General features: G+C 36.3%; 2 protein-coding genes across 2 annotated transcripts; one reads left to right on the forward strand and one right to left on the reverse strand.

Annotated features, from left to right (window-relative positions):
- Positions 1–222: 222 nt before the first annotated feature.
- LOC104225543 (clathrin light chain 1) lies at positions 223–4,823 on the forward strand. Its single transcript, XM_009777366.2, has 3 exons — positions 223–741; positions 3,505–3,658; positions 3,737–4,823. The coding sequence occupies exons 1-3, from the start codon at positions 332–334 to the stop codon at positions 4,466–4,468; spliced, it is 1,296 nt and encodes a 431-aa protein (XP_009775668.1). The 5' UTR covers positions 223–331; the 3' UTR covers positions 4,469–4,823.
- A 2,140-nt stretch (positions 4,824–6,963) lies between these two features.
- On the reverse strand, positions 6,964–10,948 carry LOC104225542 (expansin-B3). Its single transcript, XM_009777364.2, has 4 exons — positions 10,539–10,948; positions 9,487–9,793; positions 8,776–8,905; positions 6,964–7,577 (listed from the first exon to the last, which is right to left on the reverse strand). The coding sequence occupies exons 1-4, from the start codon at positions 10,711–10,713 to the stop codon at positions 7,383–7,385; spliced, it is 807 nt and encodes a 268-aa protein (XP_009775666.1). The 5' UTR covers positions 10,714–10,948; the 3' UTR covers positions 6,964–7,382.
- Positions 10,949–17,612: the final 6,664 nt, after the last annotated feature.

Genomic DNA, 17,612 nt, shown 5'->3' on the forward strand with positions numbered 1-17,612 from the left:
GGGTCATCACATGAAGAAGCTTGGTCACACATACTATAAGTTCCAGTTATTTCCACCAAGGTGTAAAATTTGCAAATACAGTACTTATATCGTTTCAAAATAATAATTAAAAAAAAAAGAAATTTTACCTAAACTACACGTAAGGCTTGACAAAATCTACGTGGACAGATGCTTCATTTTGAAGGAGCAGCATAGGGGAGACCTTTTCCACAGGGCACCGCTCTCTTCGTTTCATTCCATCTCAACAAACAAACATGCATTTCCATTTCCATTTGCATATAGAATAGAAACACACATTTTCACAGGGGACCTTTTCAAACACTTTGCAACAATGGAGAATTTCGATGGTGAAGAGATCCCGTCGACCACAAGTACCTTTGACGATCACAACTACAACGGCTACGACGTTCATTCCCAGCGTTACGAGTTCGACGTTCCCTCAGCCGATGATGGCGGTGTTCCTCCGCCGGTTCCATCTGATATAGACGATTTCTCCACCGGTGAACAGCAGCAACATTACTACCATCATGATAACATGCAGTCGCCGGAGAATAATGGCGAGTATCATAGTTCACCTTTTGAGACATCGGAGGATCATTATCAAGGATCTGGTGTGCAATCCAAGCCCTATGATCTCGGAACTGATACAGATGGCATTTTCTCCTCCGGTACTGATGGACCGTTGCTTCCCGATCCTACTGAGATGCGTGAAGAAGGTGCTGCTTTTCGCGAATGGCGTCGGTCAGTTTTCAAAACTGTAACTTTTGATCTTCAGATGATACATATCATTTGCCCATTACAGTGTGTATGCGTCTTTTTTGGGTCTAAAATATGCTGAATTATGTTTGATGAGCTTTTCTCATTTTTGGTTTTCAATTTTTTTGGATTTGTGCTTGAATTTAATTGCCTTAATACGCCCTTTATTGAGTCCTTGTATGACAAATATATACCCTTATCTCATAGTGGAATTAATTAATCAAGAGTCAAAAGGACTCATACTCTATATTATAATGCATGGAATTAAAGTGTATGTATCTTGAGAAGAGTTTTTAAGTTCTGTACAATGATGGTGTAAAAGATACTTACACAATTAGGTCACTTAAAATGTAATTATAGGTAAATTTATTTAATAACATTGATTGATAACCTAGAGAAAATAGTAAACAACTTGATAAAGCTGATTAAATTATACTGATGGTGCAAAAAATTCATTACTTCGTGGATATAACTTAAATCCTTTGAATATATAGAACAATCCCTCTAAATAGTGGATCTGCCTCTGAGCATGATTCTCCTAGAAGATGCTGTCAAGTTGTTAGAAATCCAACATTCTAGTCATATAAGCACACAGTAAAAGATCATATATACTAAAGCCCTCTTTTCATTAATTGCACTTACACTGGACATCCTCTTATGTAGAATATGGATAATGCAACCATATGCCAGTATACTCTAACTGCAATGTATAGTTAGTCCTTTTCATCCTTCGTACTGGTACAATTTCTCAGTTGATAACTGCTGACAATGGGGTTAAACTGCAAGTTCCCTCACTGTTGATATGCATCGGGATCACTAGCTCAAGTTTGCTGGTGCATTAGGAAATAAATGATGTGGTCCCTTTGGTATTTTATTTTGATAGTATGATATAGCTGAGCATCTATCATTCATTGAGGAGCTATATCATCGTTGAAGATGCATGACGGGGAAAATTTATTTGACTTTATGCGGTTAAAGGAACTAAACTAGGTAATTAATGCTGCTCGCAATGCAATATGTTTAATTTACGTGCAGTTAAAGTGTCTAGGTTCTTGAGGATTATCTGAGTAAAACATTTAAATAGGCCTTCTGAAGTGCATTGCTGTTTGATGATGTTTCTTGGTTAGGAAATATTCCTCAACCATGCATTAAATATTAAGAGATTCCAGTTACTTTTAGCTCAGTAAATCCAAAGGTCAATGTATTAAGTTTGTTCTTCGTCTTCATGGATTTGAATTATTATATTGCTATGAGAGACATCAGTAGTTAATCAAGTGAAAGACAGCGGCTAATGAATCTATGGATTTAAATTCTTTCTTCTTTTTTCATTCTTGAGTCACATTTGTTCAAAATCTCAAACATTAGAGCAATGGTCTGCTGATTTATACCAAAGATATATATCAGCTTGAAATGACAATTGTGTTTTTTTGTTGGATATAAGAGGAAAACACACTGGCAATGATGTGACTTTGTCATTTCGAAGTTTAGACTGTAGAATGTGCTGTTTTGTGAGTAAAACTCAACTTAGTTATTATAAAGTGTTAAGAATAAGTAATGGTGTTTTAGAGATATATTAGAAAGGAGGCATCAAGAGCAATTTCATTTTGTGTTAACTCCTTTCAGTCAAGAGGTTAAAAACACAGAATCATTCTGAAACTTGCTGGATGGTATCTGCAATGATTACCATACTTGATTTTCTATACGCTCGATATGAAAACAAAAAGAAAGTAACAACAGCTTCAAACTTGCAGTAAAAAATTTCCAAGGTGTCAAGGAGAACCAATAGCTTACTAAACTAAATTAACATCATATTACTAATTTGTAGCTAGAGTTTTGTATGTCCCTGGGTCATCTTGGATCAGTCATTGTGTGAAACGAGCCAGTCATCCCAGTAAGACTTCTAATCATCAGGAAAGAGGAGAGTATCGTAGTGGTGTTGGTGTAGTAGAGCAGAAGACAAACTTTATCGTATATGATCTTCAGTGAATATTAAATATCTAGCTCCCTATGTTTTGTGCTCAGCTCTGATTTTCTCATTGTTCCTTTCCTCTTTAGGTGATTTTTGAACAACAATCTGCTTTCTGGTTAATGTTATTATTATCGTCGTCAATGATTGTGATTTGGGGGGAGGGGGGAGGGGCAGATGACGACGGTCTGCTTTCTTGGTTAATGTTATTATTGTCATCATCAATGATTGTGATTGTGATTGTGATTGTGTTGTTCTGTTTCCGAAATGTCCTTTCTAAGATAAAATGTATGCATATAATGAATAGTTGCTTCCTCCCTCTTTTCTCTCCTGTCATTAAGCTTTGCTTCCTCTATTAATACACTGTTTTCACAACTGATCTCGTTACTGAGTTCAATAATTTAATTTTAGTTTTTAACATAATCAGAACCTGTTTTTTTCCCTTTCAGTGAGATTTTCAACAGGCTATGAATGATAAGTATCGTTTTTTTACAGAAAACACTGATGTTTAACTTACTTCTACGGTTAGAACTTCACATGATGTTAATTGGTCAAAATTTCTTCAGTTGCTTATTCAGTTGTGGATATTTAGCGAGGAACTGCATTTGGGACATCAAGGAGATTCGGATCAAATTCGGTTTCTTACAATGTTTATGACTGTATTACGCTATTTTACTTGATATACACCACGAGATATATACTGATGCCCATTGTTTTTACATGCATATAATGCTTGCCAAGATATGTTTGCAATCTGATAGTCTCCTGTCTATTTTCTGCAGCCAAAATGCCATTTATCTTGAGGAGAAGGAGAAGAAGGAAAAGGAAATGAGGAATCAGATTATCGCTGAAGCTGAGGAGTACATACGATCATTTTATGAGAAACGGAAGCTTAATTGCGAGACCAACAAATCTAATAACCGAGAAAGGGAGAAAGTAACTGCTCGCACTCAAACCTCTTATATGTTAAAACAGTAATTGATAGTAAATGACCATGCATGTGCTTTTGTGCAGTTGTACCTGGCCAACCAAGAGAAATTTCACAAAGAAGCTCACAAACAATACTTTAAAGCAATTGCAGAGATTATACCGCGTGAGGTCCCTAATATTGAGAAGAGGCGAGGCAAGAAGGAGGAAGAGAGGAAGCCATCAGTTGCAGTTATCCAGGGCCCAAAGCCTGGGAAACCCACTGACCTGTCTAGAATGCGCCAGCTTTTTGTCAAGCTGAAGCAGAACCCTCCACCACATATGCTACCTCCTCCTGAGAAAGACAAGGATGGTAAGGATGGAAAGGAAGGAAAGGATGCCAAGGATGCGAAGGAAGGAAAGGACGCCAAGGACATGAAGGAACGAAAGGATGCCAAAAATGAAAAGATTTCTACACCAAAGGAGGCTAAGGATGACAAAAATGAGAAAATCGCGACACCAAAGGTGGCTAAGGATGCCAAAAATGAGAAAAGTCCCATAGGAAAGGCAGTTAATGATGCCAAGAATGCGGAAAATGCCGCACAACAAGGATCTCCAGCTGCTGCTATTGACAAGGTTGTTTCACCAGTCAAGGATGCTGCACAACAAGGATCTCCAGCTGCTGCTATTGACAAGCTTGTTTCACCAGTCAAGGATGCTGCACAACAAGGATCTCCGGCTGCTGCTAGTGTTGGTACTCCAAAAGGACCAAAGGCCGATACACCAACTTCAGTCGAAGGCGGACAAGCTGCAGAAAGTGATTCTGCCTCAACTGCATAAATAAGTTCCTAGTAATGCCTTTTCTCTCTTCTAGCCTAATTAATTCTTATTACACTGCTCTGGAGTTATTATCATTCATTCATTCTTTTTTCCTGTTGCTGTATGTCATGTTGCAAATAAGAGCGACTGGCCTTTGAGGACATATGTTCTGCAGCCAGGGACTTTCTTCCTGGTATGTTTTAGGCTTTTTTGCTTAGATGCGCGAAATGCGATGAGTTTGTTGTTCCCTTTTCCTTTATACAATTGGAAGTAGCTTTTGTAGCAGGAATTTCAGCTTGTTATTTGTGTGCTTCGAAGTTTTTTTCCTGGCTGGTTAATCTTTTAATTGAGGTTAAGAGAGCATTCTTCGGTGTTATGTCGCATCTACACACGACACATTCTTTTCGTTCGGCTAGTTTGTGAGTTTTTAACTAGTTCTCTTTACGTTACTTGAACAGAAACGAGCTTCGATGCAAGTTAGTCTCTTTATACCACAATTATTTTATTTAGTTTTTTGTTTTAGTGAAAGCTTCTGTTAATAATAATCAAAGAAAGCTACACGGTTTGGTCTAGAACTCTTAAATCAGATTTTACTTAAACTATAATACACTTTTAACCAGCTCATAAACAAGGAAAGAGAAGGTTAAAAAGGCCCAGCGGTAATGAAATATTTTCTTGTAAAGTGAACTGATATAATTTTACTTTGATGGTCAAGCTTGTCAAATTTTTCTCAGTTTAATTGGAATTTTGCAAATAAGAGTGTCTAAAACATAGGTGTTGCCATGGTATTTCAATCTTAGTTTTACATTTCCTGTAGTGTACCCTACAACGTTTTTCCCAGCTTCAATTTAGGTCCAATATCACTCCCTCCAGAAATTCATTATTTTTCATGAATATTTGATACAGTTGAGAATATCTTGTTGTTGGAGTTATGGACTTATCGATTAAAAGTGAAAAGAAAAAGTAGAATCCTGCATTGCGTAGGACTGTAATTTTTGTAGTTGGAGGTCTGTTGGTGGAAATTAGTTCTTTCCAATTGATAATTCTATTCTAACACAAGGTCAATGACCTGGTGGCAAGATAAGCAGGTAGAGATACTAGTTGAGCCTCACACATTAGGTCACTGTTATTTTCACTTTCCAGTACTTGAAGTTGGTCACATACTCTGTTCCCGGTTTCCAGCAAATAATATACCATGATCTATGTTTGATAACTGAATGCACCCTTAAGTTATTACTTTTAGTTTTAGCCCTTCCAATTCATACTCATATTTAGATGTACTGTTTGTGTTTATACAAATTTACATTGTAAAAGAACTTTTACACTATCAAATCATCTAAAACAAGATTGCAGGATGACAACCTGAAAAATAAGATAGATTACCCGCTTCAAGATTACAATACACGGATAGTGTAAATTTGTTTTAGATAATGTATTGTATTCTACAGGCTTCAAATCCACGTTAAGCCCTACTCCTAATAGTTTGATGTTGCAAGGACCAAAGAGTTGAATGTTTGTGCCCCTAATTTGTCCATCTCTACATAAATGTTAAAGAGAAATCTTGAGAATCTTAGCTAAGGGACCTCTTGGTCACGAGTGTGAATTCTCCTTTTATCTTGGGAGGATTTGGGCACATGCCCATTCACATGTATAGAACTGAGTGTCAGTTGATTCCAAATATGAAGTTAGAAGTAGTAACTGTTTTGTAATTGGGACCGCTTCCACGTGTGGACAAGATCATTCTTGTCACTAAGTTCTTTACTCTTATTGCATGTGATAGAGGTGTGCGTTTCAGAACATATTTATGCTTTCATGACTATTGGCCACCCAATTGCTTTGCCCCAATCTTGAAGTTAAACCCCACCTAACTCCCCACCCACCCACCCCACCCCAACAACACAAGTTCAAGAGAAAATGTTAATCGAATCCGATATTTACATTAAGTAAATGAATTGAAAATATTTTACTTTGGTTAATCAATGTGGAGTATATTGTTACTTTAACTTTGTGACCATTATAGTTAAATTGTTTGATTTGGTATAACACTGAATATGAGTAAGTACCTGGTCCCTCGATCTTATATCATCTTTCAATAAGGTGGTGCTGATCTTTCGCTGTGTTCCATTTTGTCTCATGGCTAGGAAAAAAAATGGTAAAGTTGTTGTCATATGATCAGGAGGTCATGGATTCAAGTCCTAAAAATAGTCTCTTACCAAAATGCAGGGTAAGTTTACGTACAATAGACCTTTGTAGTCCCGCTTTTTCCCAAACCCCGCTATGAAAAAAACGACTTCAAAGTAATACCGACAGTGTTAGATGAAGTAGAGTTTGGTAGTAGGTGAAATGATAATCGTCAGTTCAAAGATTCTGAATTCGTTTCTGTTTATTTGTCATAGTAAATCTGTATGTGATTAGGATCTGAGCAACCGTTGATGAGTTGATCAATTTCTTATGTTGCAACCATAGGATGTTCTGAGTTCAGTTGTAAGTATTGAACAGTGACAAGATATTAAATATAGTAGGAAACAGAACCAAACTACCAAAAGAGCAGAAAGGTCCCCACATCATTCATTCATGTTTCCATATCAAGCAACATTACATTACATGTGCATTCATTTGGTCCTATCCTCAGTTAAAACCCACAGAAAATGACCCCACTAAACTTAACCTACAACCCAACAAATTAACGTATCACCACACAATTATTATTATTACAAGAAAAACCACAAGGCAAGGCGCTCACTCTCCTTTGGAGAGGGCTACTAGCAGTTACACACAACAACAACAACAACAACAACAAAAGTAGGAAAAAAAAAAAGGAAAGAGCCTTGGATACTTTTATATGCTGATCCAAACGGCTACTTTTCCTTTAAAAAAAGACACAAAGAGCTAATTGAGGGACTGGTATCTTAATTTTTCAGTAATTGGGAGCCAATTAGAAGAAGTTAAGACGAGAGGTGTAAGTGGCTTTAGGAGACCAATTGCCTGGAATAACATCTCTAGCTGAGAGGGCTTTTCCAGTTGACAGTGTTGTTAACTTCACTGAAAAAGGTCCTTGCAATGGTCCTCCAATTATGCACCAATTTGCTCCCCATATATGTGTCATCTCTAACCATACATTCGACTTCGCCTGAAAAATTAGCAAATTTTAGAGTCTTTTTAAAAAAAATTCAAAATTCTTGTCTGTCTGATGATAAAGGAAAAAGAATCTACCCTTCATAAAAAAATGAGGGAAGAAGACATTTTTAATTGTATTTGGTTGAAAAGAGGGCCGAGGGTTTATCAGAAATAAACTCTCTACCTTCACAAAGTTGGGGTAAGGTCTGTGTACAGATTACCCTCCCCAAACCCCACCTACGGGATTATACTGGGTTTGTTGTTGGTTGGTTGAAAAAAGGAGGTAACTTTTGTATGTATTGAACACTTTTGCACTATTGTAAAACAGTACAACAACAACAACCCAGTATAATCCCACGTGTGGGGTCTGAGGAGGGTAGTGTGTGCACAGACCTTATCCTGCCCCAAAGAGTGGAGAGGTTTCCGAAAGACCCTCGGCATGAAAAGGAGGCAACACTATTGTAAAACAGTGATAAAAAGAAAAGCATGTGGAAAGTGATTGAAGTGCATAATACTTTGGACAAACAAGTCAAGATGGAGAGGAACTTTTCATATTCATACACAAAAAGGAGAAACGCTATCTATATTGTTGGTAAAACAATGGTGTGATTGTGGCAGAGAGAGTATCAATGTAGGCCAAATGAATCTTTCATATGTCAAACAAAGATTTTTTGCTTTGTCTGGTATCACGTGATTCTTAAAGTTCTCTTAAAGCTACTAAATATTCGGATTTGTCTAATATATTTCAGATTTCTTGTAAATTGTAAAGAGTCTTCTAAAGCAGAGCTTAAATTTTTTTTAAAGGTTCTTTTTGATAACCGTGAAAGTATAGACCATAACATGTTTCCTCATCCTTTATACTAGTACTCGAAAGCTTCTTTTGACTAGGAAGCTTTCAATCTTCAGTTTGACCAATTAAATAAAGAGCTTAAGCTATACACAAATTGTTATTTTGTAGTGTAAATACTTTGTATATTGGGCGAAGCCCAGTAAGAAGTTATGGATTCATTTGAACTAATATATAGTTTTGCCTTGGGGTGTATATGTATTAATAATCCTGGACCTGTATATGTATTAATAATCCGACTAAGTGCAAAAAGTATATTTTGAACCCAGTGAAGTGGTGCAATTTCGAATTTGAATCCATAAATTTTAAATTCTGGCTTGTCTCCGAGTGTATATAAATATAAGCGGAGACATAAGACATGTACCTCTCTAATATGCATGGATCCAACATCACCATCTCCATCCTCAAATTCAACAAGAAGAGAAAGCCAGTAAGGTGTTGACCCTTCATTTACATGGAAGGCTATGTTCTTTCCAGGGTACTTACATGGAGTTCTACAACCACAAATTAAAGAATATTAGTGCCCATCATCTGTCTAAAATGTAAAAGTTACTACTTAATAAATTACTGTGAGGAAAAGAGAATAATATTAGTCCTCCAAAGAGAAGATAATAATAAAAATCTCTTGAAAGTTAACCACAAAAATGGTGAAATAAATATGGTCAGAGGAAAAGTAGGTCAGCAGTCAGACTCCAATTCATGCAAACCAAGGAAGTAGCAGTGAAGTTTTTGACCAAAAAGGATATAAAACATACAGAAACTATACACAAAAAAAACAGAATATAATTCACTTTTTCGTGTGTGAATATGCGCAAATAACTAAGCAGCATTTAATCAATACTAAAATATATCACAGCAAATAAAAAATGACCAAAAATATTTAGAAATAACCCCAACACAGTCACTTAAGTCAGGGGTGTCATTGTCAACAAAAATAGTACTACTCTGCCTTGTCAAAAACTTTATGACATATGGTACATTAATTAACAAACCATTAAACACTAATTGACAAAACAGAAAGGAAAAAAAAACAAGACCGTTATAACAAGAATAAAAAATGACAAAAGTTCCTTACCGGCGGTAAATGACGGAGATAACACCACGGTCACGGAGGCTACCGCCGTAACCGGAAACAGCCATGTGGCCAAAGGCGGCGCCACTAAGGTCGAAGTGAACTCTGCCGCCGGAACAGTACCCACCTGGACATTCGTCGGTAATAATCACCGTCGCAGCTCTTCTTGAACAAACGGAACGGTCCAAACACTTAACTTTATAGCAGGCCCCACATCCTTCACCATTTTTGAACAAAATTGGACTCACTGCCCCTACTCTTGCCCTGAACGGCCTCACATCCACCATATTTCCGTACCCACATGCCCCACCTGACCAAAAAATTCCACCATTAAAAATCAAATTAATTAGCTTACAAAAAGGAGGGAGCATTCGCGTAACTAGTAAAATTGTTGTCGTGTAACCAGAAGGTGAGTTCGAGCTTTGAAAACAGTCTCTTGCCCAAATACAGGATAAGGCTGTGTACAATAGACCCTTGTGATCCGGTCCTCACCGGTGCATGGCGGAAACTTAGTGCACCAGACTTATTCTTTTTAAAATTAGCTTACTAAAAGAAAATTGATAACTTTGACTCAATTTCTTTGAAAAATACTCCATTCATTCATTTATAAAGAGTAACGAGTCTTTCAGTAAATTTAGGGGATTACGATTTATACCGGTATAAGTTATGTCGGTATAAGTTATATTGGGATAAGTTATGTCGGTATAAGTTATATTGGGATAAGTTATGCTGGGATTGTTGTTTATTCATTGTTTGATATGCTGTATTAAGAATGACAATGACATAATTTCTAAGAAGAAGATATAAATTATACCGGTGCTAATTACCCCACCTTCTTTAAGTATGAGTTATCCCAGTGTTAAAATTAAGGATAACTTAGTACCTGATTTGCTAACCAAACATAATATTAAGATGGTATTAAATTTTTATACCACCATTATACCTTCTTATACCTCATGCCAAACGACCCCTTATATCAAATTAAACAACATAACCTTAACACTTAGGATTTAAAATGAAAAACACATAGTATCATTTAACCATAATAAATTTACCGGTACTGCCGTCGCCTTCGGGGCTGCCGTACCAAGTGGCCGTAGCAGGGTACCAATGTGTGTCTTCAACACGTCGGAGAGGGCCAGCAGAAGCAATGACTGCCCAAAAAAACACAACCCCAGAAACCACAGAGTAAAAACTAGTGAAACTAAAATTTGGGCAGTGAGTTTCCATAATGTAAGTAAGTGAAATGTGGGTCAGCACTACAATTATAACCACCTCAGTTTCCGGCTAGGCGGAGAAACCGAGGTTAGTGTGTAAACAAGAAAAAAAAAAGCAAGAAATAGAGGAAGTTGTTTGTCACTGCCGACAGTATTCTTAGACTCTGGTTACAGTGTTAGTGACTTTAGGACTGAGGTGTGTAGTGTATGTTGCTTTGGGGAGTGGAGAGTGTTGTTATTATTTTTATAAGGTGGGAAAAATACCAAAAGGTTACGTTAATGTAAGTAACTTTTTTATGTCAATGTGACCCATTGTTGGTTATTTTATTAACGATAGTGCCACTACTTTAATTAGAGTGGCCCACCGACGGTTAAGGCGTTAAATCAGCAAGCTTCGACTTGTCTTTTTAGAATCAACTGTCAGTGCTCGAGGGTATAATGGGCATTTAAGAAAAAAAATAAGAATAGATCATTCTGCCGTTAATCTTGTTTGGTTATTGGGTTTTGAGCTGATTTTTGGGTCTTTCGTTTTCCTCTCAATATGTGCAGTCGTAGCTTAGGTGTGAAGGGTTTTGGCAGCTTTTGCTGACCATCTTCTTCCAGAATTTTACCGAAGAGTTAATTCCTTGTTAAATCAAAACAACTGGACTGGAGGAAATGGGCCTGGATTTACCAAGAGAGGACTATACCAAGACAGAGACAGATATAAGAATAGTACTGAATATAATATATTAATAATGTTGAAATTATTTTTTATTGACTATTTGATTTGATATATTAAAATTTTTAAAAGGATAGTTATGTATTTATACATGCATATTCATGTATTAAAAATTATAGTATTGTTATTGTCATAGTTTGCTATGTATAAGATTCGTACTGAACAGGATGTATAACTAATACTATACAAGTATTAGTAGTATACATAAGTTGAAAAACACTATCAAACATAGGATTAGTAATATCAAAGCTAATACATGTATTATTTTTTCTAATCCTACCAAATGACCACCAAGAGTAAAAGTTTTTAACGAGCAAAATGTAGTTCAACAATAATAAAAATACTAATAACTACCTGTCAATTGGAAGTAAGTTGATGTTGATATATGAAATTATTTGCATCATATTTGACTATTAGATTCTAATCATCTCAGTCGGATAAATTTCGCCTTTAAAATATTTGAATGCATTTTTTTTCCAAACAATTTAGTGAAAATAGGTTAACAGGACATAATTTAAAGAGTAAACCTCATGTACAAATGCCCTAATTATATGAATTCTCACTGCTCATAGAGCTTCATTTATGCTTGTGAATAAAATGTAATGCATACTAGGAAAATTCAGAAGGATCGTATTAGTATCTCTTTTCTTGTTTTCTGTTTCGATTTTGTTCGAAAAGGTAATGGAGAACCAAAGTTGAAGTTGATTCCATTGCATGTAATGAAATTTTAGGAAAGAGTTCAAATTAAACTTTGAGTTATATTATCTGCAAATATTAGAGCCTTCATTCCCACTTACGAGAAACATTACTTAGATTCTTTATCTAGGGTCAGTGGCACAATTGAATTTCTCAAGTAGTACTATACTTCATCTTAACATCCAAGCTATATAGACATGAGTGAATAAACTCCTAATCTATATCTGGATCTGCTTTTGAATTCATCTTTTCATTATAGCTCGTAAACATCACATTTTGTCGCTCTTATGTGCGTGAAGTTAGAAAATTAATTAAGATGTCATGCAATGCTTCATTAATGAACAATTTATATGATACGTTCATGATGGGTCATATAAAACTTGCAATAGAAAACATGTAGTTATAACTCTTATGAGTTTTATCAAAATGTTTTTTAAAAAAAACATCTCTTACAATTTCTTAATTATAGCTATCAAAAGAAGGTATACAACAACAATAACAAGTTCAGTGTAATTAATAAATGGGGTCTTGAGAGGATAGTATGTACGCAAATCTTATAACCCTGCTTTGTAAAGCTGAAGAGGTTGTTTCAAATGGACCTCGGCCCAAGAAAAACAAAATCATATTAAAAGAACATATCACAGACGTTATTCTATCTCTGCCTCATTTCAGAATGGGGTGATTATTATTCGTAATTACAAGGTTAGTCATGCATCAAGGCTCTCGATAGCTAAACAGAAAAAGTACTATTTACTTATAAGACTTAACAACATGATTTATGAAGTCCTCAAAGTCTAATTTTTATTTATTTAATTGACTTCTCGAAATAATTAGGCTTTACCATTTTGCACTGTTCTACTTTTTCATTTTATTTATCTGTTGGTGGGAGAAGGAAGGGGTTGATTGGAGAAGGATTTCACCAGCATGTCGTAGCTACCAAAATTGTTTAATTAAGAGAAACTTTCATAAATCACTATGTTTTAGTGGTTGTTAGCTAGTTGTAGCTATCATTTATTATATTACTTCTTATAACTATGTTTTCATATTTTTTAGAGTGTATTCGATGTATTTAAACTATTGTATTTATGAATACAATAGCATTTCTAGGCGTGAAATAGGGGATTATAGCTAGACAGATTTTTATATTCGAGTGTATTCGATTGTATTCATGACGTGAAACATGGGATTACAGCTGGATAGATTATTGTATTCGACTGTATTCACAGCGTGAAACAGGGGATTACACTATTTTTAAACGGAAAGTGAATCAATTAACAAAATAAACTCCTAATATAATTCAACAAATATAGCATACAAATTTTGTATTCCCAGTTGTAAAAAAGATTCTCAAACCGAAAAACACCCCAAAAACATAGCAATCTTCAGAGAAATTATATAATACATCTGAATACATAAATTATATTAATTAAAAAATATATATGAATACATTCATGGAATATAGCGAGACAGTAAATACAATGAAATACATAGAATACAGCGGGATACATTGAAATATAATGGAAAAAAAAAGACAATAAATACAATGAATACATAGAATATAGCAAGATACATTGAAATACAATGGAAAAAAAAAGATAATGAATACAATGAAATACAACAAGATATATCGAAATACATTAAAATATATCAACAGAAAATTCAAGTTGCTCAGCCCCCAACTCCGTCGTCTTTGTTCAAGAACAACCATAATATCGTCTCGCCAAGAGGGCCGCGATTCTGACTCGAAACTCTCAAAATTTGGCGCAAAAGCGAAAGAAATTCCTTATTTTCAATAGTAGATTGTCTTCTTTTGTTAGTAATTGCGAATTTGGTAGATGAAGAAAAGCAGCAATGGAGTTGGTGAGAGGCAAGAGTTGCAGCGGCCATGTCCAAATTTCATTGCAAACCAACGACCATCAGAATGGGGTGGATCTTTCTCTCTAGTGTATTGAGAAAAAACTGAATTTACATTTTAGGTGACGTGGTATGACACGTGGTCTGGTCAAACGGTCAAAACACAATAAATATCCAAGAGGCACGGGTGACAACAAATAAGGGAAAAAGAAAGCAACATTGACACGGACCGTTACTAAAATAGGTACGAGTCTCGTACCTATCCAAGTCATCTAAAGACCGAAGATCGGAAGAAGTTGAAGATACGAATCTGATGACGTAAAAGAGTATAAAAATAGCATTAAATATCAAATACGTTAGAATATTTGTTTTAAAAAGAAATAATTGTGTAACGTTTCTTTTAATATAATTTATTGCTCATAATTGCCTCATTAAGACAAAGACATCACCTCTTCTCCTAGGATTAGCTATAAAAGGAGAAGAACTCACCATCTATAGGGTTCGGAATATTATTGGAATCTTACTGAAATACAAAACTATTTACTGTTTCACCAAAGGAAAGGAATCTTTTGGACAGGCTTTGTTTAGATCGGTATAATCCACACAAACGCGCCACTTACCATTTTTCTTGGGTACGACCACCGTGTTAGCTTGCCAATTAGGATACTTTACCTCACGGATCGATCCGATTTTTAATAATTTTTGGACCTCATCCTGAATCACCTGGTTCTTGAAAGCACATTGCTTTCTTTTCTTTTGCTTTATTGGTGTGAAAGAAGGGTCCTCATTGAGTTTATGAGTCATCACATCCGGTGGTATCCTTGTCATATCAGCGTGGGACCAAGCAAAGCAGTCTAAGTTAGCTTTTAAAAATTTGATTATCATACCTCGCATGTTTAAGCTTAAATTGGCCCCGACATAAACCTTCCGTTCAGGCCATTGCTCAAATAATATCACTGTCTCGAGCTCTTCAATTGTCGTTTTGATGCTTTCATTTTCTTCAGGTTCCTGAATTGTGTCAGGCCTTGAGTCCAAATCTGTCTTTTCTTGTTCAGCTGAAGTTTGATCTTTTTTACATTCAACTGTTTCCTGTAATTGCTATTTTTCTTTATTTACGGTGCTCGTACTTGTTACAGCGTTGACACTTCTAGCCATCTGCTGATCCCCACGAATTTGGCAAATTCCCCATGGTGATGGGAATTTAATAACTTGATGTAGAGTTGATGGGACATCATACATATCGTGTATCCATGGTGTCCCCATGATCATATTGTAGGCCATTTCCATATCAACTATCTGAAATTTAGTTTCTTTAACAACACTCGCAGCAAAAGTTGTTAGAATTATCTCTCCTTTTGTTACTACACTTGAATTGTCGAAGCCTGACAAGGTGTGCGCCTTGGGTATCATTTTGTCTTCAGCTTGCATTTCACGTAATACCCTTAGTAATATAATATTTACAGAACTCCCTAGATCAATCAAAACTCGTTTTACATTAGTATCATGTACAAGTAAAGATATTACCAGTGCGTCATTATGTGGAGTTGTCACTCCTTCGGTATCTGCGTCATCGAATGAAATACTTTCATTTTCTAGGACCTGCCGCACCCGTTTCCCGTGTGTAATTGTTACCTTAGAAACCTTGTTGGAGGTAGTGTAGGTTATGCCGTGAATATCTTCTCCCCCGCTTATCACAGTCACTGTCCTTTTGGGTGAAGGAGGTTGTGGTGGCTCTTGCCTGTTTTTCATATAAGCTTGTTTTCCTTTCTCGCTAAATAACTCAGTGAGGTATCCTTGCTTCAATAGATGATCCACTTCACTCTGCAAGAATCTACATTCTGAAGTTTTGTGCCCGTGATCATTGTGGAATTCGCACCAATGATCTGGATTGCGTCTATGTGGATTTGACCGCATCTCTTTTGGCCACCGTACCTTATCTCCCATGCTTCTTAAAACAGCTACGAGCTCGGAGGTAGAGACATTAAAATTATATCCGCCGAATCGTGCCTTTAAACTTCTGTCATCATCTCGTGATTCTTGTTTGTTCCTGAACTTTGAAGAAGAACCAGAGTCCCTATTCCTCGATTTTTGATCATATTGCTGGCTATCTTGTTTCGACCGTGGGTCTTTTCCTGCAGGTCCCATATATGTATCGTACCTATTTTTACCTGATCTTTTTTCGGTTTCTGATCTTCGGGGACCACCCCTTTCTTCATGATGAAACTTAGGTACGGTATCTTCTTCAATTCGCAGCTTCGTACTATACCTGTTGTAAACATCATTCCACGTGGTTGCAGGAAATTCTCGAAGGCTTTCTTTGAGTCGTCTCGTGGCTTCAGAACTTTTGTCATTTAAATTACTTGCAAAGGCTATTGCAGCCCAATTGTCAGGCACATGAGGTAGAGTCATTCTTTCACGCTGGAATCTATCAACAAAATTTCTAAGCAACTCCGAATCCCCTTGTTTGATTTTGAAAATATCTTCCATTCTTTTCTCAACCTTTTGTGCTCCCGAATGTGCTTTAATAAAAGAATCTGCAAGCTCAGCAAAAGAATTTATAGAATTTTCAGATAAAAGAGAATACCAGGTTAATGCACCCTTGGTGAGTGTTTCTCCAAATTTCTTGACCAGTACTGATTCAATTTCTTGTTTGGTCAAGTCGTTGCCTTTCACGCCTGTTGTAAATGCAGTCACGTGGTCACGTGGGTCTGTAGTACCATCATATTTCGGGATGTCAGGCATTTTGAACTTTTTCGGAATTGGAAGGGGAGCAGCACTTGGCTTCCATGGTTGTTGTGAGTATTTGTCCATGTCTACTCCTTTTATTACAGGCGGAACTCCAGGGATTTGTTCAATACGCTCATTTTGTTCCTTAATCTGTTTCTGCAAGGTTAGTACTAAATTTTGCAAATATGAATTATTTGAATTACCTGGTCCCCCTTCCTGTGGTTCACTGGGGGTTGCTCCGTTTCCAGAATTATCAAGACCAGAACGGGGATTCTCCAATGTATTATTATTAGGAGTTGGTGTGGGTGGTGCAGCAGGCAATCGACTAACAAGTGCCTGAAGAGCTTTGTCGACCTGTGCATCAATTAGCTTTTGTAAAGCTTCAGTTGTAACTCCTTCAAAGTGTTCAGATTGTTCTTGTTGATCAGCACAGGATTCAGTAACATGAGTGCCTTCACGAGATTGACGTGGTGAATCTGGAGGGGAGGGAACCACGTCACCTTGATTTTGATGGATTTGATTTTCATGGTTTCCCAATGTGTTATTACTGTTATTGTCGGTGTTGTTGTTTGACATGGTGACGACAATGGACAAGATATAGCTTAAAAGAAAAGATTATCAGATTCCCGGTAACGGAACCAATTTGTTTAACCAAAAATCTGAGTTTTTGGTCAAAGCTTAAAAAGAAATTCGGGTTACTGATAATCAGGAGACGAAAATAAAATACTTTTGAGAATGTATAGACCAACTAATTGATGCAACCGCAGGTCATGAACTTTTAAGTTTTTTAGATGCATACTCGGGATATAATCAAATTAAGATGGATCCTCGTGATGAAGAAAAAACTTCTTTCATCACAGACAGGGGGACCTACTGTTATAAAGTAATGCCCTTTGGTCTCAAAAATGCTGGGG

Source organism: Nicotiana sylvestris, chromosome 7 (genome assembly GCF_000393655.2).
Source record: "Nicotiana sylvestris chromosome 7, ASM39365v2, whole genome shotgun sequence".
Classification (NCBI taxonomy): Eukaryota; Viridiplantae; Streptophyta; class Magnoliopsida; order Solanales; family Solanaceae; genus Nicotiana; species Nicotiana sylvestris.

Bases quoted from the DNA above. Each gene is read 5' to 3' on its own strand.
- LOC104225543 (XM_009777366.2), top strand. From the start codon at position 332: ATGGAGAATTTCGATGGTGAAGAGATCCCGTCGACCACAAGTACCTTT. The intron at 742-3,504 runs GTCAGTTTTCAA...TATTTTCTGCAG, and splicing joins GCTTTTCGCGAATGGCGTCG to CCAAAATGCCATTTATCTTG. The intron at 3,659-3,736 runs GTAACTGCTCGC...GCTTTTGTGCAG, and splicing joins ATAACCGAGAAAGGGAGAAA to TTGTACCTGGCCAACCAAGA.
- LOC104225542 (XM_009777364.2), bottom strand. From the start codon at position 10,713: ATGGAAACTCACTGCCCAAATTTTAGTTTCACTAGTTTTTACTCTGTG. The intron at 8,906-9,486 runs GTAAGGAACTTT...TTGTGGTTGTAG, and splicing joins ATCTCCGTCATTTACCGCCG to AACTCCATGTAAGTACCCTG. The intron at 7,578-8,775 runs GTACATGTCTTA...CTAATTTTTCAG, and splicing joins GATCCATGCATATTAGAGAG to GCGAAGTCGAATGTATGGTT.